At 35.0% G+C, this 24561-nt stretch overlaps 1 protein-coding gene across 3 annotated transcripts in view; it reads left to right on the top strand.

Annotated features, from left to right (window-relative positions):
* GPHN (gephyrin) overlaps nt 1-24561 on the top strand; it is a 531607-nt gene that overhangs the window by 112852 nt on the left and 394194 nt on the right. For all 3 annotated transcript variants that reach the window (XM_061156856.1, XM_061156854.1, XM_061156855.1), the window contains exon 2: nt 10030-10108. In XM_061156856.1, the coding sequence (XP_061012839.1) occupies nt 10030-10108 (79 nt within the window). The remainder of the gene's footprint in view (nt 1-10029; nt 10109-24561) is intronic.

The raw sequence follows: 24561 nt of genomic DNA, 5'->3' as shown, positions 1-24561 counted from the left end.
GACTTTTAAACAATGGCCATTCTGACCAGAGTGAGATGATATATCATTGTAGTTTTGCATTTGCATCTCTCTAATAATTAGTAATATTGAACATCTTTTCATGTGCCTGTTGGCCATCTTATGTCTTTTTTGGAGAAATTTCTGTTTAGGTCTTCGGCCCATTTTTTGGTTGGGTTGTTTGTTTTTTAAATATTGAGCTATATGAGCTGTTCATACTGTATATTTTGGAAATTAAGTCCTTGTTGGCCACACTGTTTTCAAATATTTCAGTTTGTCTTTTCTTTTTGTTTATGGTTTCCTTTGCTCTGCAGAAGGATGTAAGTTTGATTAGGTCCCATTTGTTTATTTTTGCTTTTATTTCTGTTTTCTTGGGAGACTGACCTAGAAAACATTGGTATGATTTATGTTGGAGAATGTTTTGCCTATGTTCTCTTTTAGGAGTTTCATGGTGTCATATTTTATATTTAAGTCTTTAAGCTATTTTGACTTTATTGTTGTGTATAGTGTGAGGGAATATTGCAACCTTATTGATTTACATGAGGCTGTTCTGCTTTTCCAACATCAACTGCTGTAGAGACTGTTTTTTCTCCATCATATATTCTTGCCTCCTTTGTCAGAGATTAATTGACCATACGTGTGCGGGTTTCTTTCTAGGCTCTCTATGCTATTCCATTGATCCATAGTGACAGCTAACTTTTTGTTGAAACCTGGACTTTTGGGGTATTACACTATAAACTGGGATCTTATTTAAATCTTCTGTTTTATCTGGCTTATTCAGATACTACCCAGGCAGGTAAAGGGAGAGAAACATTTCTTCTTTATGCTGGACTGGGGTAGAAGTTGGACACGACTGAAGTGACTGAGCAAAGCGCAGGGGTAGAAGTCAGATTCTCCGTTTTACCTCCTTTGATACTCTATAGATAGGATCTCCAAGGCACTGCTGGGTGAGCATGGTATTTCTGGCCTCCCACTGAGTCCTCAGGGATTTCTCATTGCCTAGGGTTGGTAGGTGAACATATATGAGGATGAATGAAGATATTTGGAAATTTTCCTCATAATTTGAGTTTTGATAATGGGCTTTAGTCAGAGATATAAGAAAAACAGAGGAGAGCATAAATCAGTTCTGTAATTTGTGTTCTTCTGTGCATAGCCATGGACATATGTTACACTAATGCATGTGCTAGGAATTGCATTGATTAGCTCTGTATAGTGTGTGGTAATTTGCATAATAATCGATGTACAGTTGAAGATAAGGTGGAAATCCCTTAGTTGAACAATTATTAAGTGAATTTTGAAATACGAAAAAATTTCTTTTTCCCCTTGAGTCAGATCCAAAAACTGCTACTCAAACTGTAGCTTGAACTCAGAAAACATATGTTGCAAATATGGGAAAGCAGATTTTGCATCTTTTTTTTAACTTTTCTCAGAATGGGATATGTTACTTTTTGACAGCAATGCACAACAGCTTGGAATTACTTAAGATTAAAGCAACATTGGTAGTTGTGAAATGACTATCATAGTATAACTTTTGAGTATCAGCATTAGCATTATTATGGAAGCTTCCATAAGCCTCTTATCCTTGTCCATCAGAGGGAAGACAGATTGAAAACCACAATCACAGAAAACTAACCAATCTGATCACATGGACCACAGCCTTGTCTAACTCAATGAAACTGTGAGCCATGCCGTGTAGGGCCACCCAAGACAGATGGGTCATGGTGGAGAGTTTTGACAAAACGTGGTCCACTGGAGAAGGGAATGGCAAACCATTTCAGTTTCTTGCCTTGAGAACCCCATGAACAGTATGAAAAGGCAAAAAGATAGGACAAGGAAAGATGAACTCCCGAGATCGGTAGGTGCCCAATATGCTACTGGAGATCAGTGGAGAAATAACTCCAGAAAGAATAAAGAGACGGAGCCAAAGCAAAAACAGCACCCAGTTGTGGATGTGACTGGTGATGGAAGTAAAGTCTAATGCTCTAAAGAATAATATTGCATAGGAACCTGGAATGTTAGGTCCATGAATCAAGGCAAATTGGATGTGGTCAAACAGGAGAGGGCAAGTGTGAACATCATTTTAGGAATCTGAACTAAAATGGACTGGAATGTGTGAGTTTAACTCAGATGACCATTATATCTACTACTGTGGGCAAGAATCCCTTAGAAGAAATGGAGTAGCCATCATAGTCAAAAAAAGAGTCCGAAATGCAGTACTTGGCTACAGTCTCAAAAACAACAGAATGATCTCTCTTCGTTTCCAAGGCAAACCATTCAATATCATAGTAACCCAAGTCTATGCCCCGACCAGTAATGCTGAAGAAGCTAAAGTTGAATGGTTCTTTGAAGACCTATAAGACCTTCTAGAGCTAACACCCAAAAAAGATATGCTTTTCATTATAGCGGACTGGAATGCAAAAGTATGAAGTCAAGAAATACTTGGAGTAACAGGCAAATTTGGCCTTGGAGCACAGAGTGAAGCAGGGCAAAGATCAATAGAGTTTTGCCAAGAGAACGCACTGGTCATAGCAAACACCCTCTTCCAACAACACAGGAGAAGACTCTACACTTGGACATCACCAGACAGTCAATACCAAAATCAGATTGATTATATTCTATGCAGCCAAAGATGGAGAAGCTCTATAGAGTCAGCAAAAACAAGACCAGGAGCTGACTGTGGCTCAGATCATGAACTCCTTATTGCCAAATTCAGACTTAAATTGAACAAAGTAGGGAAAACCACTAGACCATTCAGGTATGACCTAAATAAAATCCCTTATGATTATACAGTGGAAGTGAGAAATAGATTCAAGGGATTAGATCTCATAGACATAGTGCCTGAAGAACTATCGATGGAGGTGAGTGACATTGTACAGGAGGCAGGGATCAAGACCATTCCCAAGAAAAAGAAGTGCAAAAAGGCAAAATGGTTGTCTGAGGAGGCCTTAAAAATAGCTGAGGAAAGAAGAGAAGCAAAAGGCAAAGGAGAAAAGGAAAGATATACCCATTTGAATGCAGAGTTCCAAAGAATAGTAAGGAGAGATAAGAAAGCCTTCCTCAATGATCAGTGCAAAGAAATAGAGGAAAACAATACAATGGGAAAGACTAGATCTCTTCAAGAAAATGAGATACCAAGGGAACTTTTCATACAAAGATGGGCACAATAAAGGACAGAAATGGTGTGGACCTAACAGAAGCAGAATATTAAGAAGAGGAGGCAAGAATACACAGAACTATGCAAAAAAGATCTTTATTACCCAGATAATCATGATGGTATGATCACTCACTAGAGTCAGACATCCTGGAATGCAAAGTCGAATGGGCCTTAGGAACTACCGGACAAATGCATTCATCTCACACGTGAGTAAAGTAATGGTCAAAATTCTCCAAGCCAGGCTTCAACAGTACGTGAACCGTAAACTTCCAGATGTTCAAGCTGGATTTAGAAACGGCAGAGGAACCAGAAATCAAATTGCCAACATCCATTGTATCATCAAAAAAGCAAGAGAGTTCCAGAAAAACATCTGCTTTATTGACTATGCCAAAGCCTTCGACTGTGTGAATCACAACAAACTGTGGAAAATTCTGAAAGAGATGGGAATACCAGACCACCTGACCTGCCTCTTGAGAAATCTGTATGTAGGTCAGGAAGCAACAGAGAGAACTGGACATGGAACAACAGACTGGTTCCAAATTGGGAAAGGAATACTTCAATGCTGTATATTGTCAACCTGCTTATTTAACTTACATGCAGAGTACATCATGAGAAATGCTGGGCTGGAAGAAGCACAAGCTGGAATCAAGATTGCTGGGAGAAGTATCAATAACCTCAGATATGCAGATGACACCACCCTTATAGCAGAAAGTGAAGAAGAACTAAAGAGCCTCTTGAAAGTGAAAGAGGAGAGTGAAAAGGTTGGCTTAAAGCTCAACATTTAAGATCATGGCATCTGGTCCCATCATTTCATGGCAAGTAGGTGGGGAAACAGTGGAAACAGTGACAGACTTTATTTTTTTGGGCTCCAAAATCACTGCAGATGGTGACTGCAGCCATGAAATTAAAATATGCTTGCTCCTTGGAAGAAAAGTTATGACCAACCTCGACAGCTATTAAAAAGCAGTGACATAATATACTAATGCATATATATGGGATTTAAAAAGATGGTAACGATAACCCTATACACAAAGCAGAAAAAGAGACACAGATGTACAGAACAGACTTTGGACTCTGTGGGAGAAGGCGAGGGTGGGATGTTCTGAGAGAATAGCATTGAAACAAGTATACTATCAAGGGTGAAACGGATCACCAGCCCAGGTTGGATTCATGAGACAAGTGCTCAGGGCTGGTGCACTGGGAAGCAGAGGGATGCGGTGAAGAGGGAGGCGGGAGGGGGGATCGGGATGGGGAAAACATGTAAATCCATGGTTGATTCATGTCAATGTATGGCAAAAACCACTACAATATTGTAAAATAATTAGCCTCCAACTAAAAAAAAAAAAAAAAAGCAGAGACATTACTTTGCTGACAAAGGTCTGTCTAGTCAAGGCTGTGCTTTTTCTAGTAGTCATGTGTGGATGTGAGAGTTGGACTGTAAAGAAAGCTGAGCACTGAAGAATTGATGCTTTTGAACTGTGGTATTGGAGAAGACTCTTGAGAGTCCCTTGGACAGCAAGGAGATCCAACCAGTCTATCCTAAAGTAAATCAGTCCTGCGTATTCATTGGAAGGACTGATGCTGAAAGTGAAACTCCAATACTTTGGCCACTTGATGCGAAGAACTGACTCATTTGAAAGCACCCTGATGTTGGGAAAGATTGAAGGTGGGAGGAGAAGGGGATGACAGAGGATGAGATGACTGGATGGCATCACCAACTCAATGGACATGAGTTTGAGTAAACTCTGGGAGTTTTTGACGGACAGGGAGGCCTGGCATGCTGCAGTTCATGGGGCCGCAAAGAGTCAGACACGACTGAGCTGAACTGAACTGATGATTCTTTTGACTTGTAATTTTTGGTTGGATACGTTAACAGAATTACTAAGTTTCTATGATGACAGTTTTAATTTTTTTAGTTTGTTCAGTAGTTCTGTGTACTTAGTTTGCATCCTTTTTAGGAAAATTCAGGAAACTTTTTCCTAGAGAGTAGAAAATGGTAGGACTTAGACATGGAGAAAAACATAAACTGGTAATGAGGATAGATAATTGGTAATAGTTAAATGCATCTTAAAATGAATCTACTTAAAATGGGGACAGAATTTGTTCTGAGAAATTGATTCGAATCCTTATATTCATATGGAATTTTAAGACATGCTGAGTAGCAAAAAATATCTTGAAAAAAGAAAATACTGGGGGACTCACAATTCTCAATTTAAAAATTACAAAGCTGCAGTAGTAGAAACAGTGTGATAATAACATAAGGGTAGAGATATAGATCAATAGTATTGAATTGAGTCCAGAAATAACCTCTTATGTCTGTGATTATTTCATTTTTCAGAAGAATGCCAAGACCATTCAATGGGGAAAGAACATTCTCTTTAAGAAATGATACTGAAACAACTAGATACCCATATGTGAAAGAATGAAGCTAGACTCTTCCCTTCATACCATGTAAAAACATTAACTGAAAATAAATAAAAGACTTATATATGTGTTAAAGTTATGAAATTATTAGAGAAAAATAAAAGAGACCTTTTTCATGATCTTGGATTTGGCAATGGTTTCTTAAATAAGACACCAAATCACAAACTATCAAAGAAAAAAATAGATATATTGAATTTGTACATTTAAAAACATTGTCTAGAGACCATAAGGATAAACCACAGAAAAGGAGAAAATATTTGTAAATATATCTAGTTCTAATATCCAGAACATATAAAGGCATCTTATATCTCAACAACCTTAAACAATAACAGTGTACAAAGAACTTAAATACACATTTCTCCAAAGAAATATGCAAATATCCAACAGACACATCAAATAATGCTGAACATCATTTGTTTTAAGGGAAGTATCATCCAAACCACAATGAGATAATACTTTGTATCCCACTATTATTACATAATTTAAAAAGACAATAATGTCTGTGATTGTGGGCAAAAGGAATCCTTCTGTATTGCTGGTGGAATGTAAAATAGTGCAACTGCTTTGGAAAACAGTTTTGCAAAAAATTAAACATGAAATTTCCATATAATCCCGCAATTCCATTTCTGGGGATATACTGCAAAGAATTGAAAACAGGCACTCAAAGAAATATTTGTACATGCATGCTCATTTAACCTATTCACAATAACCAAAAGGTGGAAGCAGCTCTATAGCCAACAAAGGATTAATGGATAAACAAAAAGTGGTACGTACATGCAGTGGAGTATTATTAACTGTAAAGAGGAATGATTTTTCTCTGTACATGGATTAACCTTGAAAACATTATGCTCAGTGAAAGAATCCAGACACAAAAAGTCATGTATTTTATGTTTCCATTTGTATGAAATATCTAGGATAATTAAATCGATAGAGACCAAAAAACAGATTGGTGGTTGCCAGGGATTGGGGGAGGGGAAAGGAAGAATGGGAACTTGCTGTTTAATGTGTACCAGGTTTTCTCTTGGGATAAAGAAAATGTTTTGGAAATAGAGGTGGAGATGCACAGCATTGTAAATAAATTAAATGTCCCAGAATTGTCCACTTCAAAATTTTGTGTTACATGACTTTCATCTAAATAACAAAAAATGTACATTAGAGATTTGTTTTAGAATGAAACCAAGAATTATGGAGTTAATTTTTCATACCAGTTATTAATTAAACTGTATGATATATTTTCAAAATAAAACAAATTAAGTGCTCATATTTCTTGACATATTTTAAAATTATAACATACTGACATTTTTCCACTAAACTTTCACACTGTGATTATAGAAAGTGACATTTTCTCAAAAGATATATGTGTCCCCAAGACCCAGCTCTTAATTTTGTGGTGTTTATTAATCATTGGAGCAAAAAGCATAATAATTCCTTTGGTTGGCATATACTGAGGCACAAAAGAACAGAAAAATGTGATGACCAAACTGGTTGATTTGCGTGTGATGTACATATGAAAGAAGTACATTCACTAGTTTCTGAAAATGTACCATGTTGTTATTTATAATTCAAAACCAAAATTTGTTGTGTTGCTGAAATATATCTTAATACATATATTGTATTAAGATGTATTGTATATTATATAGGCGGGTAAAGGTTTGGAATATTTGTTGAAAAAGTATTGATATTTAGATTATTTATTCCATTTTTAACTTAAAATTTGGATGTGATGTGAACTTTAGAAAGTATTTACCTCCTTTAGCAAAACTCATTTCGATAGCTGTCTTAACAAGCCTTTATAGGAGAAAAGGTTTATTCTCTTTTAATTAAGCCTTCACAACTTTCAGGTTCTTGAAGTTTGTAACTAAGCTCTCATATTTTCCAAATTGGGCAAGAAACTTTATGAGAACAAATGTTTTGATATAATATATTATTGCTTCAAGTTCAGCTCAACTGGAAACCAACTTTTCTTATCATATGGCAACATTTTATTTTTTTTCCACTTGGCTCTAATTAGGAAATAATGTAATAATGAGTATTTGTGTTAAAATTAAGAAAAATAGAATTTGTCTCAAATCAGTAGGCTGATATCAGTGTCTGTCAAATATGGAAAGAAAATCATATATTGATCAAAATTGCTTATCTCATTGTGAAAAAAAGGTGAGGGATATCTTTTTGCATTTAATAAAAAGAATACAAACTTGATTTCACCTTCAGATCCATCCTTTAAATGCATCATTTAATGCATTTATCATTTGTATCAGAGGCATTTCAGATTTAGAGAGCTTATAATTTTGAGCTGTAAGAAAAGGGAATATAAAATCCAAATAAAATATTAGGTAATGGATCTTTGAAAGGAGCAAAGCAAATGTTATATTCTTCTTGCTCCTTAAGGAGATTTGAATTGGCTGAGAGACATAATGAAACTGTTAAATTAAAATAGGAAATAGTTGCTTAATATTTATGCTAACATATGTTAGCATATGTTATATATATAGCATTTAATATATATATATAGCATATAACATATGTTACCATAATATAGGAAATAATCACTTAATATTTATCCTAAAATATGAGTAGAGTTTTAGTTCATCTTTAATTTTAGGATGGATGTTTAATCAAGGTATAGACTTACATTCTAGATTTTTCCCCCAGCATTTTAACTATATTGTTCTATTGTCTTCTCTGTTCCATAGTTTATGTTTGATACTCAGCTGTAAGTTTTATTGTTTTTCCTTAGAAGGTGATGTGTCCTTGCTGTTTGTAAGATTTTGTTGTTATCTTTGATTTTCAGCAGTTTGACTGCTAAGTGTGATTTTCTTTCACATTTTCCAGTACAGACTTGGCTATAGTCCCTGGGTCATTGAGTAATGTATTGTATCAGTTTTGGAATGCTTAACTGTTTTTTCTGAAAATATTGCATCTTCCTCATTCTCTTTTCAGCTATAGTCTCATTGGCTGTTTGATTCCAGCATGTCTCATGTTTATTTTTTTTCTCTTTTTGCTTCAGTTTGGATGTTTTCTGCTGATCTCTTCAAGTTCACTAATGCTGTGTTTTGCTGTGTTGAGTCGGCTATAAAATTCAGCCACAGATTTCTTAATTTCAAATAGTGTATTTCTCAGTTTTAAAATTACTGTTAGATTGTTTTGCATAGATTTTAATTCTCTGTTGAAATGTTCCTATTTTCATCTACTGTGAACATTTTTCTATTTTTTAACTTACGGTTTTCTTTAGATTTTTCTTCAAGTCCTTGTCTTTGAATTCTGTATCATCTGTGGGTTGACATATACATTATTTTTTCAACTGGCTATTGGTCACATATTGTGCCCTTTACGGTATTTTGTGTCAAATACTGTTTATCATATGATCATGGAAATTGATGTAAATATTACTTTCTCTCAATGTTATATTAGAAAGAAATGATGAAGTGTTAACCATCTCAACTCAACCACAAGTTGAACTGGGTGGTTTGAGGGACAGGTTTAGATATATTCAGTCTGCCTCTGGTTTTACATATCTTAAGGGCCAGACCTATTGTGTTGCAGTCATTTCTCTCTGCTGTGGCTTTGTGCTAATGTGCTGTGAAATTGTTAGAGATTTTACTCTCCCATTTGGCTTCTTCCCCCTTTCACTCATCTTCCCTCTCAAGGTGGGATGCTTTTGATTGATAGCAAATATATTGAGGGGAGATCAATAGAAATTGTACACTGGACATGGTAGGCACAGTCTGTTGCAGAGTGACTTTAACTCTTAACCCCCACAACACTACAGAGAACATTATTTGCCCTATGTCCTGTTCTCTTCTCCTTTCCCCAAATCCTCTTATGCAATCCTAGCCCTCAGCAAATCTCCCAGAAGAAAATTTTCGTGTGTTTTGTGGGTCCCATGGGATTCCAGTCTGTCATTGCCAGCCCATGAGCTATCAAAAACTATACTGGTTTCTCTTTTGCTTAGTAGTGTTCCTGTCTCTAATTCTTATGTTTAAATGGCAAATCCTTTCAGAAATGAAACAATCAGGGGGCTCAGCTTACCCAAAAACAGATTTCACTTTTCTCCTAGTTTGCCTTTTTTTTAAAAAAATCCAAAGTTCTCTATTCCCTTTAAAAATATGATGTTGGGCATAGTTTATCATTTTTTTTCTCTAGTTGTTGTGAAAACAGTGACTTGCTACTAGACTGGTAAATTAATTTTGTAAAAGTAAGAATAAAATTTAGACCCATATGTTCACTCTTTTATATATTGTATTTATATAAAGTCTGTGTGCTTAGATTATTGGTTTTTTATTGAATATTAATATTTGCTGCTTAATCTACCAGGCCCCCAAAGTAATCATTCTTGATGTTTAGAAAAGACCTATCCCAATAACCATTTTTAATTTCAAAATTCCTTTTGGATAGTAGTAAATTAAATGAAATGGAAACAAAAATTAATTTTCCTTTCTCCTTTTCCTGTTTAGTGAGTGATAGTTGCTTCAGAAATCTTGCAGAAGATCGCAGTGGGATAAATCTCAAAGATCTCGTACAAGATCCTTCTTTGTGAGTATTTGGTTTTCAGTATTAAGTGTAAATTAAAACTTGGTGTAACTTTTCTCAGAAGAGTTGTAGCTGAGCACTAATTTCAGGTTGAGTAATTTCTTCTTTTCTAACAATTTATGTTACATGTAATGAAGTACATAGAACAGTTTGGACAGAAGTGAAGTTATGGAATACTTTCTGTGTAGAAATAGAAGAGATTTTAGAAGAAGAGATAATGAGGTTAATGATTGACTTTCAAAGAATATCTACTAATGTGTGATGATATCTTACCAATGTGGCAGTAGATACTAGGCAGATAATTAGTAGTTTAGTTGCTTGCGGAGGCAAGATTGAATTTGTTTACATCAGTTTTAAACATTTTTGAATAACTTGCAATAATAATTTGTAAGTATAATTAAAAATGTAAAATAGTTATTTATAATAACAATATACTTGACTATATTGAATATATTTCTGATGTTTTACATTTGAAAGTTGTATGTAGCACAAGATTTTTGAGGAGTTTAGTAGTTTTCAGTTTTTAATGTTCTTGATCATAAGTCAATTCCATTCTTTATCAGAACATATTTCATATCAGAGTATAATGTCACTTTCATGAATCAACTTTTTTGCAGTTATATATTAAACTCCAAATCATACATGCTACCTTCTGTAGGAACATATTCTTCCAGTAAGATCCTCTTTCATTAAAAAAAATAATCAATACTAGTTAAGCCGTAGGCAGCAGGGAAAGAAAATCAAGTGCTGGCAGATGCTTTCCTTAATGATATTTAATGCAGTCAGTAAAATATATTACAAGAAAAAATTGGTCTTCCACATCATGTGTAATCTATATTCATACAAGTTTTACTAGTAATTCATTTAAAATGTGAGGAATAAAACACAAGAGTGTGTTGAACCTGAAGGTTATTGATTGCTTTAATGATAGTCCAAGTCATTTAAAAAATATAGTTATAAGGCAGAATGTGAAAATGATTGAATATTGAAGTTATTATAATGAACTCATTGTTATAATGAGTTCAGAAGTGAGTTTCCAATCCCAACTTTCTAAATTTTTTTCTTTTTAAAATGTCTCTCTTCATTTAAAAGAATTGTCAGTACTCTTTCTACATGGTTTTTATTGTAATGAAGATTGACAAGTTGTCCTTTCAATTCTATAAGTATTTAATGAAGAATAGAATTATTCTATGTAGATATAAATATTCCTAGTGAATGAATATTGAATAACATGTTCATGAATGTATGGAAAGAAACTTTATAATATCATGGAAAGATTTCATCCACTTGAATGAATAAAATAAATTATTCCATTATGGTATTATTTATAAGGTATATTATTGATGCAATGGAATTATATATCTTTTTAACACAGTCTTTGTGGGGGGAATGTGCTTATATGGACTTCAGTGATATAAAAGCTGTGGAGAATTGCATTTGAATAATGGATTATAGTAATGAGTTATAGTATTTTGAAATACTTGGGTACTTCTTCCTAGAATGTAGAATACTATTCATTAGGTAATCTATCATTAAAATATGATTTTAATCTTATCTCAGATCACTATTACATTGAGTGGACAAAATAATTTTGAGCCTCTGTTTTAAAGTAGTCAGATATCTTAGCAACATCATTCCCTTAAGTTGGCATTAGTCTCTTGGCGTTAGTGTTGAATGTAAGAATTCAGTGAGCAAGAATTTGTCTTTGCCCTTAACACTTGGATTGGGAAAGAACTTTTTACTTAATAAGAATTGTCAAAGTGTACTATTAATGACTGATTCATTTTTTAGAGATAGATTTCTTGGTAAAATTCTTTAGGGAAAGTAATGCCTAGTGTGGAAAAATAATTATTTTTTTGGTTCTTATAATGGGAAATATTTTATTCTGAGTTACTATTCTGTAGCAATATTTTATATCTCTTGGGTAAGGATTTTTTTTAAGCCAGCTACCTCTTTTTCTGGCCTAGACTCCCAAACTCTTGACATAATTCGTTACTTTGTTCATTAATTACTTTTTTCATTAATTCATGTGCTCTACTATATGGTTCTATGTGAATTGTTTTGGTTGTAACATTAAGTAGGAAATATGTGAAAAATAACTTTTCTGAAAGAACTTTCTCAAAAAATCACTGGCATTTGATGAGTACTCTGGTAGGCTACAGTCCATGCGGTCGCAAAGAGTCAGACATGACTGAGAGACTTCACTTTCTTTCCTGACAAGTGTAAGGGCTGCTAAAATTATATGTTATTTCAATAAATGTCCCAAATAAAAAATAGAATAAGATATGTATATTAAATGAATGCTCCATATGTAAATATGCCTGTTAGGTTTGTATTATGCTTCACCTACTTGAGCTCCTGATGATGAAAGGAGTTGATGTGTGAAGAAGACTGTACATTAGTTACTAATGCTGTTAGAAAGAGAGAAGGAAAAAGTAGATCGAGGAGATCCCAGGCTAATTTGGTCAGTGTGACACCCGGAGTGATATTATAGTGTCTTAATCAGATGAGGCAGCAGGTATAAAATATCTGTAAAATCATTGTAGTAAAAGTAATTATTGGGCTTGAGTGAACTGAGTGAGCTATATTGTGTGAACATGATGAAGGACGGATGGAATGGGAGGAGGAAAAAAAATGAGAAAGTTGTGAATCCTTAAGCAAGACTTTCTGGTCTTGCTACTGACTTTTTATCTGTTGTAATAATGAGAGTGGAATCTGACTTGTAGCAAGATTGTGATGAGGGGAATACCTGAGAAGGTCTCTTCTTTGGGTAGTTACTCTAAGAATATTTGTTTCTAGTGTAGTCCTGTAGGTGATACATATAACACCAAGTAGAAGAACCTTTCATTTTTTTGCTAATAATGTGCAAAAATGTTTATTTGAATTAGTAATTTATATGCATATTAAATTTTGAAATAAACAATTAACTGTTTTAATAATATATCTTCTATTTATGATTATAAATATTTTAAGAATGATTTCTTCTGTTGTATGCATAATTTGTCAGTTAGAATTGTTTTATGAGACTTCGTGTTTCAGTTGTGGTCTTCAGTGGCACACTGACAAATGTTGTGAAATTAGCTGATGTCATCACCCTATTAGAAACACATCTGGGCTACGGCCCATAGGGTCACAAAGAGCTGGACCCAACTGAAGCCACTTAGCATACCCACACATATCACCACATTAGAAGCATATCTAATACGATACATAATTTTCATACATAAAAGGAATTATTCTTAGCATGATACAATTAATTTTTGTTCTCTTTAAGTGGAGTGTTATATGCCATATGTTTGAATATGTTTATATTTAAATATGTTATATTTAAATCATACAAATTCATTTATACTTTTTCTTATTATCTATGCAGGAGAGCTGACTATTATATGAAAAAGATACTGTATATAACACACTTTTAAGTTATATCAGTTGTGTTCTCTATAGTTATAATTCTCAAAAATGCTTTCAAGTTTCCATACTTTGGTGAAGATGAAAGATAAAACATACTACCATATTTATGCTTTAAGGTTTTTTTTGCTTACTTATAAACCATTTAGCAGAGATAATTATTTGAACTCAGATTCATTTATGGAAATTATAAAAGCTGTTTAATAATCAAGAGAGGAAATAGAAGAATGAGAAAGACTGATAGAAATTGAACACTTAATTTTACTATTCATTGTGTTGGTGCTAATTGTATGTGTGTGTGGTTGGTTGTAGATGGATATAGCTTGTTTAATTTGCAAAAACTCTTAAAAATTTACGCCTGTTGTATATATGTGATGTGTAAATCAGTTAGAGGAAGAACTGTTTAATTCATAGAAGAATTGCCCATCTCTGAATATTAGAAATATAATTCATAATGTAGGATATTAGTAATTTTTTTCATAGAGCAAATAGGGAAAGAATTTTGCAAAACATGGCAATTATGCCAGTCTTTGTTATTTTTCTTTCTGTTGCTCAGAGTATATTTTCAATTGTTCCAGTGATGTCAAGATTTTGAAAAGATTTTCCTGAGTTACAATCTCTTGTGATTTTTAAGAAAGGATGATTCAGTGAAATAGGAGAGATCTTAATTATAAATTCTGGATAAATTGTATTGTGGATGGAGGAATACTTCTTGTCAATATTCTTGGTATTTTTTTAAATTGTGGTAAAATAAACATCACATGAAATTTACTGTCTTAGCCAATTTTAAGTGGGTAGTTCAGTCATGTAAAGGATATACACACCATTGCAAGCTCTCCTAGAGTTTTTCATCTTGGAGAACTGTAACAAAAACTCACTAAACATTAACTCCCTATTTTCCTCTCTCCCCAGCCTCTGGCAACCACAGTTCTTTTTGTTTCAATAGTTTTGGGATACTGTAGGACTCTGATAAGTGGCATCATACAATATTTGTCTTTCTGTGACTTTTTGTATTTTATTTTAGTTAGCACAGTTGTCTCAAGTGAGTTCTATCATGTGTCAGAATCTCTTTCCTTTTTAAGGTTGAATAATATACTATTATGTATATGTATATCACAGTTTGTTTACTTATTCATACATTGATGGGCACTGATTTGCTTCTACCTCTTAACTGTTGTGAATAATGCTGCTCTGAAAATGAGTATGCAAATATCTCATTGAGCCACTGATTTCAGTTCTTTTGGATATATACCCAGAAGTGGAATTGCTATATCATACGGTAATTCTGATTTTGAAGAACTGCTATAGTGTTTCCTGTAGTGACTGCAACAACTTATATTCCCTCCAGCAGTGCATATATGTTCCAATTTCTCCAGTTCCTCAATACACACTTTTCTGTTGGTTTTTATTTTCATTTTTTAAATAATAGCTGTCTTAATGGGTGTGAGAAATATGTTCTTAGTATTTCTAATTGAGCTTCACTTCTTTTGTCTTTAATAATTTTGATGCAGCTAATCGAGAGAGTAAAGAAAAATAAAAGGTACTCTCTGTGATTATTACTATGATTATCATGATACTTGATACCTTGTGAAGTAAACTGTGTTGCTTATTAGTGAAATAGAAATTCTTTTCACTATCATTACAAAGATTATAAAGAACAAATACATCCAGGGTAGTTTTGTAACAATAGCATTTTCATCAATTAATCTTTCATGTAGTGTATTGTATTACTTGTCTTGTATTACTACTGCTCTTGTTATATATAATCTGTAAAGTATTGCTTTTGGGTAAAAATTTTTTTCTTGTTTAATTAGAAGATTCCAAATTGGAAGTGTCGCATACTAATTAAATAATAACAAAACCCTTCTAGCTGAAATGTATTTTGATAGTACAAATCATTAGCATCTGATGACAGTATTTAATGTTTAAGAACAAAGATAAAATTCGGCAAAACAGTATTGCATCTAGTTGTAAATTTTTTTAGATGTAAAAATTTTATTTACATATATATATACTTCTTTACAAATCATAACACCTTTGGAAGCTGTTCTCGTCATAGTTCTGAAACACAGCCTCATCCCCCTGAGTATACTTGTCTTCACACTACAGTCTGATTGAATGATATTTTGGTCCCTTGGATCATAACATTAAATATGAAGGAAAGGCAGGATTGCCGTCTGGAAAGCAATCATATCTAAATATAGCCTGTACTTATCTGCTGGTGTTAAGACAGGTTGCTATGGTGAATTGAATTTCTTAAAAATGCCAGTCAGCAGAGGGTAAACAGTGGTTTTTGAAGTGGTTATTTTCCATAAAGCTATACATTCTCGTACTACAGGTAGATGATTTTAGTTAATTTTTTTTATGGCCTAATTTTTAAATTTCAATATTAGAGTATCTTGGAGATCTTTAATAATTATTAATCAAAATAGAAGAATTTTTATATTGTTATCCTTTTTTTCTGAAGATAAACTTCACTTGATATGGGAATGATTTTTCCAATGACAACATTTTAAGCATTATTGATTAATGCAGCAGAGTAGTTCTGCTAAATCTGACAGACACCAAAGCTGTCTTGTCTATAATAATATATCTAACCGAAAGTTTTTATCCTTTTTAACCAGGTTCCTTTTTGGATTATATGATTATTGTGCTATAAACTGCATTTTTGGACAATATAGCTTAATCTAGGCGGGTGCTCAGGTATTATGATTTTGTACTCTATGTCAGAACTGCAAAGACTTTGGATTTTATCTACATTTAGAAGACTTTATCTCATTTCAGTCATCCCATACATTCCTAAGAATGTATGTGGCAGTTTTTGTGGGCTCATTTGTATAGAATTTATTTTAATCAAAGCACTAGTATATGTTCATTTTACATTGTTCTTGAAATTAAGGAACATCTGATCGAAGATAGATAATATCTGTGTTTCTACTTGAGGCATATAGATGACCTATCAGTGTTAGAATTTCTTAATGAAATAAATAACATATTGCTTAATCACTTGATTCTTTCATTTTCAGAGTATAAACACATAAGTCAACACATAAGCTTAAAAAGTTAGTTTGTGATTTATTGGCATTTGTAACTGAAGAGTGTTTCTCATGGAATCAAGAAAGAGTTTCAGAAACCAGGGCAAGAGTGGGAACCTCAAGGAATAGAATTAGGGAGTTTTTGCAGCTGGGTTTGTTTCTCTCACCTTCTGTCATGATCTCTCTTGTTTTTTTCTTGACTTTAGTCTCACTTCTCCACGAAGTGGAGACAGGCCTTCTCCATGAAACTGATGAGATTGTTGCTAACTTACTCTAATTCCATCCTTATAACTCCATGGTCTGTCTTCATTTCCACTCTAAAACATAAAATCTCATGGAATAATTCTGTAATTTTGTTAATCTGGTCATGTGCCCAAACTTCAGCCAATCACTGTGGCTAGAAGGAAATGGCAACCCACTCCAGTATTCTTGCCTGGAGAATCCCAGGGAGAGAGGAGCCTGGTGGGCTGCTGTCTGTGGGGTCGCACAGAGTCGGACACGACTGAAGTGACTTAGCATGAATGTATGCATGCATTGGAGAAGGAAATGGCAACCCACTCCAGTATTCTTGCTTGGAGAATCCCAGGGACAGAGGAGCCTGGTGGACTGCCGTCTGTGGGGTCACACAGAGTCGGACACAACTGACACGACTTAGCAGCAGCAGCAGAGGGGTAGGCTATTTTGATTGACCTGTCATGGATAGATGCCTATGGTCAGAATGGTGGGGTCCTCTATGAAAGAGAAGATAGTCCCAGAAAAAGAGTGATCAAGCTAAGAGACGACTATTGTATTGATTCTCAGCTGTTAATTTAAGGACAAATTTATGCATCATCAAGAATTATTATTTTAAAATAGAACATTTTTCTTGCCTACACATGCCATCTCAATTAGATAGATATTGGCAGTAATAACTATAATAAGGACTGCCTAGTTCAATTAATTGATGTTAGTTGCCCCTGCCTCCTGAGAAATCTATATGCAGGTCAAGAAGCAACAGTTAGAACTGGACATGGAACAAAAGACTTGTATTCCAAATCAGGAAAGCAGTATGTGAAGGCTGTATATTGTCACCCTGCTTATTTAACTTATATGCAGAGTACCTCGTGAGAAATGCTGGGCTGGATGAAGCATAAGCTGGAATCATGATTGCCAGGAGAAATATCAGTAACCTCAGATATGCAGATGACACCACCATTATAGCAGAAAGTGAAGAACTAAAGAGCTTCTTGATGACAGTGAAAGAGGAGAGTGAAAAAGATGGCTTAACACTCAGCATTCAGAAAACTAAGATCTTGGCATCTGGTCCCATCACTTCATGGCAAATAGTTGGAGAAACAATGGAAACAGAGACAAGACTTTATATTTTGGGCTCCAAAATCACTGCAGATGGTGACAGCCATGAAATTAAAAGATGCTTGCTCCTTGGAAGAAAAGCTATGACGAACCTAGACAGCACATTAAAAAGCAGAGACATCACTTTCTCAACAAAGGTCTGTCTAGTCAAAGCTATGGTTTCTCCAGTAGTCATGTATGGATGTGAGAGTTGGACTGTAAAGAAAGCTGAGTGCTGAAGAACTGATGCTTTTGAATGGTGGTGTTGGAGAAGACTCTTGAGAGTCCCTTGGACAGCAAGGAGATCCAATCAGTCAATCCTAAAGGAAATCAGTCCTGAATATTCGTTGGAGGACTGATGTTGAAGCTAAAACTCCAGTACTTTGGCCACCTGATGCTAAAAGCTGACTTATTGGAAAAGACCCTGATGCCAGGAAAGATTGAGGGCAGGAGGAGAAGGGGCTGACAGAGGATGAGATGGTTGGATGGCATCACCGACTCAATGGACATGAGTCTGAGTAAGCTCTGGGAGTTGGTGATGGACAGGGAAGCCTGGCGTGCTGCAGTCCATGGGGTTGCAAAGAGTCGGACATGATAGAGCGACTGAACTGACACATACCATCTCAATTAGATAGGTATTAGCAGTAATACCAATAATAAGAACTGCCTAATTCATTTAATTGATGTTAGTTGCTCCCTACTTCTTACTATTATTGCCTGTTCATGTAGTACACACACAAAAATGTGAAATGACTTAGATGAATTTATTACTTTAATTACAGCCAATTAGACAGCAGGTGGAATAACAGCACAGGAATAACAGACACTATTTCTGTCTTTCCATGCATCCTTCTTAAAAAGAGAAGCTACTGCTGTCAGTTTAAAAGGGGAAAGAAAAGAAGGGGATGAGGAAGGAAAAAAGAGTCAAATATTCTCATTCCCCATTCCATTATGATACCTTAATAGAGGAATATTATTATAGAGGCATATGAAAGTTTAATGAAAGCACTGACAGAGATGATTTAAAGAGAGATGATCCTTGAAAAGAAGCTTTAGTTAAGGAAAAAGAGAAGTAGAAGAAGAAAAGGAGGAAGGGAGTGAGAAGGAATAACAGAGAGAGGAGGGACTGATTGATTATGAGAATGAATAGAAATTCGAGGGGTATGCTTTGCTTTTTAGAAACTCACATTGGCTGAAGATGAATCAGAGTCTAACAGATTAAAACTAGTGATTAAAACAATGTTTTTATATCCATGTATTTTATTTATCAGGATTTTATTTGTCAGGATTTTAGGTACAGTTTAACTGGATTTTCTGCTCAGCATCTCCCAAGATTAGAGTCTAAGTGTTAGCTGGTTGCATTTTGATCTGGAGACTTAACTAGTGAGGGCGTACAGACCTAATTCAGGTTGTTGGCAGAGTTCATAACCTCGTTTTACAACTGGATATTCTAGTTTTTGCTCATTGTTGGCTAGTTTGCGTCTACAGCTTCAATCATCTTAGGATCTATTGCCTGCACTACTTTTGAAATTTTCTTTTCTATATGACAGACACACTTAATTAGTTTAGCTCTACCAATCTAGAGATATAAAAACTAGAGCACAACTAAGTTGTAATTGATCTAAGGTCCTGAAATTACATAGTTATGGGCTTCCTGACAACCAGGCATTGCATTCTTTCTACTTCTAGCCTTAGTTTTGACTTTCTTGGTTTTGTTATCACATTTTTCAAAATCTTTTCTCTAGTTTTATTGAGATATTATTGACATTCAGCTCTCTGTAAGTTTAAAATCTACAGCATAATGGCTTCACTTAATTTGGCTTCAGTTTGTGTTGCTAAGTTTATTAAAAATATGATGGATTAACATCTTAGTACTGGTCTTCTAGGAACCGACATTAAAATGTTTGAAAATATTTTTAAATTTATGGCCTGTAGGTATTTGATTTTTGATCATTTAATTGTTCTCTCACCAAGAGCTTTTATATGTATTTTTCTCAATGTTTGTTAGGAAGAGGAGGAAAAGAATTTTTTGGTTTTGGTTTATGTTGATATCTGAAATATGAGACTGTGAAGACTCATGAGATTGAAAGTGAGATTTAACACCTGCAAAGGAAAAGCCTTAATGAAATAATGACAGTTTAGTCCTGTATATGAACTCCTCTCTGGGTTTTTCAATGGAAGATTGTTGCCTGTGGGTTGGGAAGACAAACAGGCAGATAAAGAAGCTTGCTAATCAGAAATCTGCATAAGTATTCTTCCCTGATGAGTTTCCTAGGAAAAGCTTGCTTGTGACTCAGCCCAATTTAGGAAGAAAATAATAAAAGATGGGGGAGACCTATTTGTTTGTTTCTAGATGTTTTAGGAGTTCAAGCTTTTAAATTACTATTTTTTGAGAGATTATGGGGAATTAAATTACCTCTATCCACATGGGAAAATGTCCTTAATACTAGACTGTTGGATAGCAGTGTTAAGGAGACCAGCCCTTGCTACTCCTTTCTAGTCCTCCCTGGTCACTGTGGTAAATAACTATCCTAGTCTTCTTAACCCTGTGAGAAAAATTAAATGAAAGTTTAGAAGGAAGCCTAAATTTAAATTTAGGGTAATCTAATTTGGTGGGAATGCTAATTGAGCTGATTGAACTTGGGTTTTTTCCTTCCTGGAACCCTCTATGGTCTCCCGTGTGCTCTTCTATATGTTGCCTAAACTCTTGTCGTAGCTTTTTGTACTATATTATCATTGTCTGTGTAGGTACTGTGCATTTCAGGATAGATGATAACTTTCTTAAGGGCAGAGTCTGTCCATGTTTAATTGCTGCCACCTACCATAGTAGACCCAGCCAGATATATTTCTTAAATAGACAAATGAACATGTGATTTAGTGACTAAGCTAAAGAATAGGTGATAGGAAGAGTAAGAGAGTAAGACTGAATGTGCAGTGAATATACATTGGCAAAACCTGCTTTTCTCCCATTTTTCAGGCAGTTCTGATACCAACATTCAGCCCTTTGCTGGTGTTCAATGTGAAAGCTTATTTTCTGGTGACCTATTAGTAGCTGTATTTAAACTTTGACCGTATTGGTTCCTTCTGCAGCTTCTAAGTGTGTATTAGATAATGAGTGTGTATTAGATAGTGAGAAACCTCACTTCATGAGCAAAAGGATGTGACGACCTTGCTAATACCCATGGTTTTGATTTATAGGTACTTGCTATTCAGAATCCTGAGAAGATATAGCCAAGAAAGGCTTCCATTCTTGATGAAATCGAGGAAGATCCCTAAAATCATTTTCAAAATTGAATCTATTTTCTGAAGTTCACTTTGAAGACAACTCTGATAGCATAATTTTGTAGAGGAAAAAAAATATTTTGGGTAATTCAGTCTAACTTTTAAATTGTTTCTTTAAAAGACAGTAATTTTAAAAGTAAGTTATTTTTTTATATGGTGTTAGAAAATGTTCTGCTTTCATTCTTTCACATGTAGCTGTCCAGGTTCCTCAGCATCACTTACTGAAGAGGCTATCTTTTATCCATTTTATATTCTTGTCTCCTTTGTCAAAGATAAGGTGCCCATAGGTGCATGGGTTTATCTGTGGGCTTTTTGCCTTGTTTTGTTGGTCTGTATTACTGTTTTAGTGCCAATACCATACTGTTTTAATGACTATAGCTTTGTAGTATAGTCTGAAGTCAAGAAAGTTGATTCCTCCAGCTCCACTCTTCTTTTTCAAGATTGCTTTGGCTATTTGGGGTCCTTTGTGTTTTCATACAAATTGTGAAAAATTTTTTCTAGTTCTATGAAAAATACCATTGGTAGTTTGATAGGGATCTCATTGAATCTGTAGATTACTTTGTGTAGTAGAGTCATTTTCACAATATTGATTCTTCCAATACAAAAACATGGTATAACCTTCCATCTGTTTGTGTCTTCTTTAATTTCTTTCATCAGTGTCTTATAGATTTGAGCACAGAAGTCTTTGTCTCTTTAGGTAGGTTTATCAATAGGTGTTTTATTCTTTTTGTTGCAGTGGTGAATGGGATTGTTTCCTTAACTTCTCTTCCTGATTTTTCATTGTTATTGAATAGGAATGCAAGGACTAGTGTATAGGAATGCAAGGGATTTAAATGTAAAGACAGAAACTGTAACACTCTTAGAGGAAAACATAGGCAGTACACACTCTGACATATTTTGCAGCAAGATCCTCTTTGACCCACCTCCTAGAGTTATGGAAATAAAAACAAAAGTAAACAAATGGGGCTTAATTAAACTTAAAAGCCTTTGTCAGAAAAGGAGGCAATAAATAAGCTTAAAAGACAACCCTTAGAATGGCAGAAAATGCAAACAAAACAACTGACAAAGGATTAATCTCTAAAATATACAAGCAGCTCATGTAGCTCAATACCAGAAAAACAAACAGCAGAATAAAAAAATGAGTGGAAGACCTAAACAGACATTTATCTGAAGAAGACATACAGATGACCAACAAAGACTTGAAAAGATGCTCAACATTACTCATAATATTAGAGAAATGTAAGTCAAAAATACAATGAGGTAACACTGGTCAGAATAGCTGTCATTAAAAAATTCTACAAATAATAGATACTGGAGAGGATATGGGAAAAGGACCCTCTTGCACCGTTGGCAGTAATGTAAATTGATCCAGCCACTATGGAGAACAGTATGGAGCTTCCTTAAAAAACTAGGAATAGAACTACCATTTGACCCAACAATCTCTCTACTGGGCAAGTACCCTGAGCAAACCATATTGTGTTTGTCTCAGCACTTTTTACAATAGTGAGGACATGGAAGCAACCTACATGTCCATCAAACAGATGAATGGATACAGAAATTGTGGCATATATATATATACAGTGGAGCATTACTCAACTATAAAGAAGAATGCATTTAGGTCAGTCTTAATGAGGTGGATGAACCTGGAGCCTATTATATATAGTGAAACAAATCAGAAACAGAAAGACAAATACTATATATTGATGCGTAGATCTGATAGAGTGCCTGAAGAACTATGGATGGAGGTTGTGATATTGTACAGGAGGCAGTGATCAAGACTGTTCCCAGGAAAAAGAAATGCAAAAAGGCAAAATGGTTGTCTGAGGAGGCCTTACAAATAGCTTAGAAAAGAAGAAAAGCAAAAGGCAAAGGAGAAAAGGAAAGATATACACATCTGAATGCAGAGTTCCAAAGAATAGCAAGGAGAGATAAGAAAACCTTCCTCAGTAATCAGTGCAAAGAAATAGAGAGAAACAATAGAAAGGGAAAGACTAGAGATCTCTTCAAGAAAATTAGAGATACCAAGGGAGTCTTGGGATAGCATCATGCAAAGATGGGCAAAGTCAAGGACAGAAATGGTATGGGCCTAACAGAAGAAGAAGAAGATATTAAGAAGAGGTGGCAAGAATACACAGAAGAAATATACAAAAAAGATCTTCATGACCCAGATAACCACAGTGGTATGATCACTCACCTAGAGCCAGACATCCTGGAAAGCGAAGTCAAGTGGGCCTTAGGAAACATTATTATGAACAAAGCTCTTGGAGGTGACAGAATTCTAGTTGAGCTATTTCGAATCGTAAAAGAGGATGCTGTGAAAGTGCTGCACTCAATATGCCAGCAAATTTGGAAAATTCAGCAGTAGCCACAGGACTGGAAAAGGTCAGTTTTCATTCCAATCCCAAAGAAAGGCAATGCCAAGCAATGCCAGGAATGTTCAAACTACTGCACAATTGCACTCATCTCACACACTAGTAAAGTAATGCTCAAAATTCTCCAACCCAGGCTTCAACAGTACGTGAGCCATTAACTTCCAGTTGTTTTTTTTTTTCTTCCTTCCAGTTGTTCAAGCTGGATTTAGAAGTGGCAGAGGAATTAGAGATCAAATTGTCAACATCCATTATATCATCAAAAAAGCAAGAGAGTTCCAGAAAAACATATACTATATTGACTATGCCAAAACCTTTGACTGTGTGGATCACAATAAACTGTGGAAAATTATTCAAGAGATGGCAATACCAGACCACCTTACCTGCCTCCTGAGATATCTTTATGCAGGTCAAGAAGCAACAGCTAGAACTGGACGTGGAACATCGGACTGGTTCCAACTCGGGAAAGGTGTACCTCAAGGCTGTATATTGTCACCTTGCTTATTTAACGTATATGCAGAGTACATCATGAGAAATGCTGGGCTGGATGAAGCACAAGCTGGAATCAAGATTGCTGGGAGAAATATCAGTAACCTCAGATATGTAGATGGCACCACCCTTATGGCAGAAAGAGGAGAGTGAAGAAGCTGGCTTAAAACTCAACATTCAGAAAACTAAGATCATGGCATCCAGTCCCATCACTTCATGGCAAATAGATGGGGAAACAGTGGAAACGAGGCTTTATTTTCTTAGGCTCCAAAATCACTGCAGATGGTGACTGCAGCCATGAAATTAAGAGACTCTTGCTCCTTGGAAGAAAAGCTGTGACCAACCTAGGCAGCGTATTAAAAAGCAAAGACATTACTTTCCCAACAAAGGCCCATCTAGTCAAAGCTACGGTTTCTCCACTAGTCACGTATGGATGTGAGAATTGGACTATAAAGAAAGCTGAGCGCCGAAGAATTGATGCTTTTGAACTGTGGTGTTGGAGAAGACTCGTGAGAGTCCCTTGGACAGCAAGGAGATC

The sequence above is a fragment of the Dama dama genome, chromosome 12 (genome assembly GCF_033118175.1).
Source record: "Dama dama isolate Ldn47 chromosome 12, ASM3311817v1, whole genome shotgun sequence".
Taxonomy (NCBI): Eukaryota; Metazoa; Chordata; class Mammalia; order Artiodactyla; family Cervidae; genus Dama; species Dama dama.
Note: the sequence above shows the minus strand (reverse complement) of the source record. Positions and strands in the feature narration are given on the sequence as shown.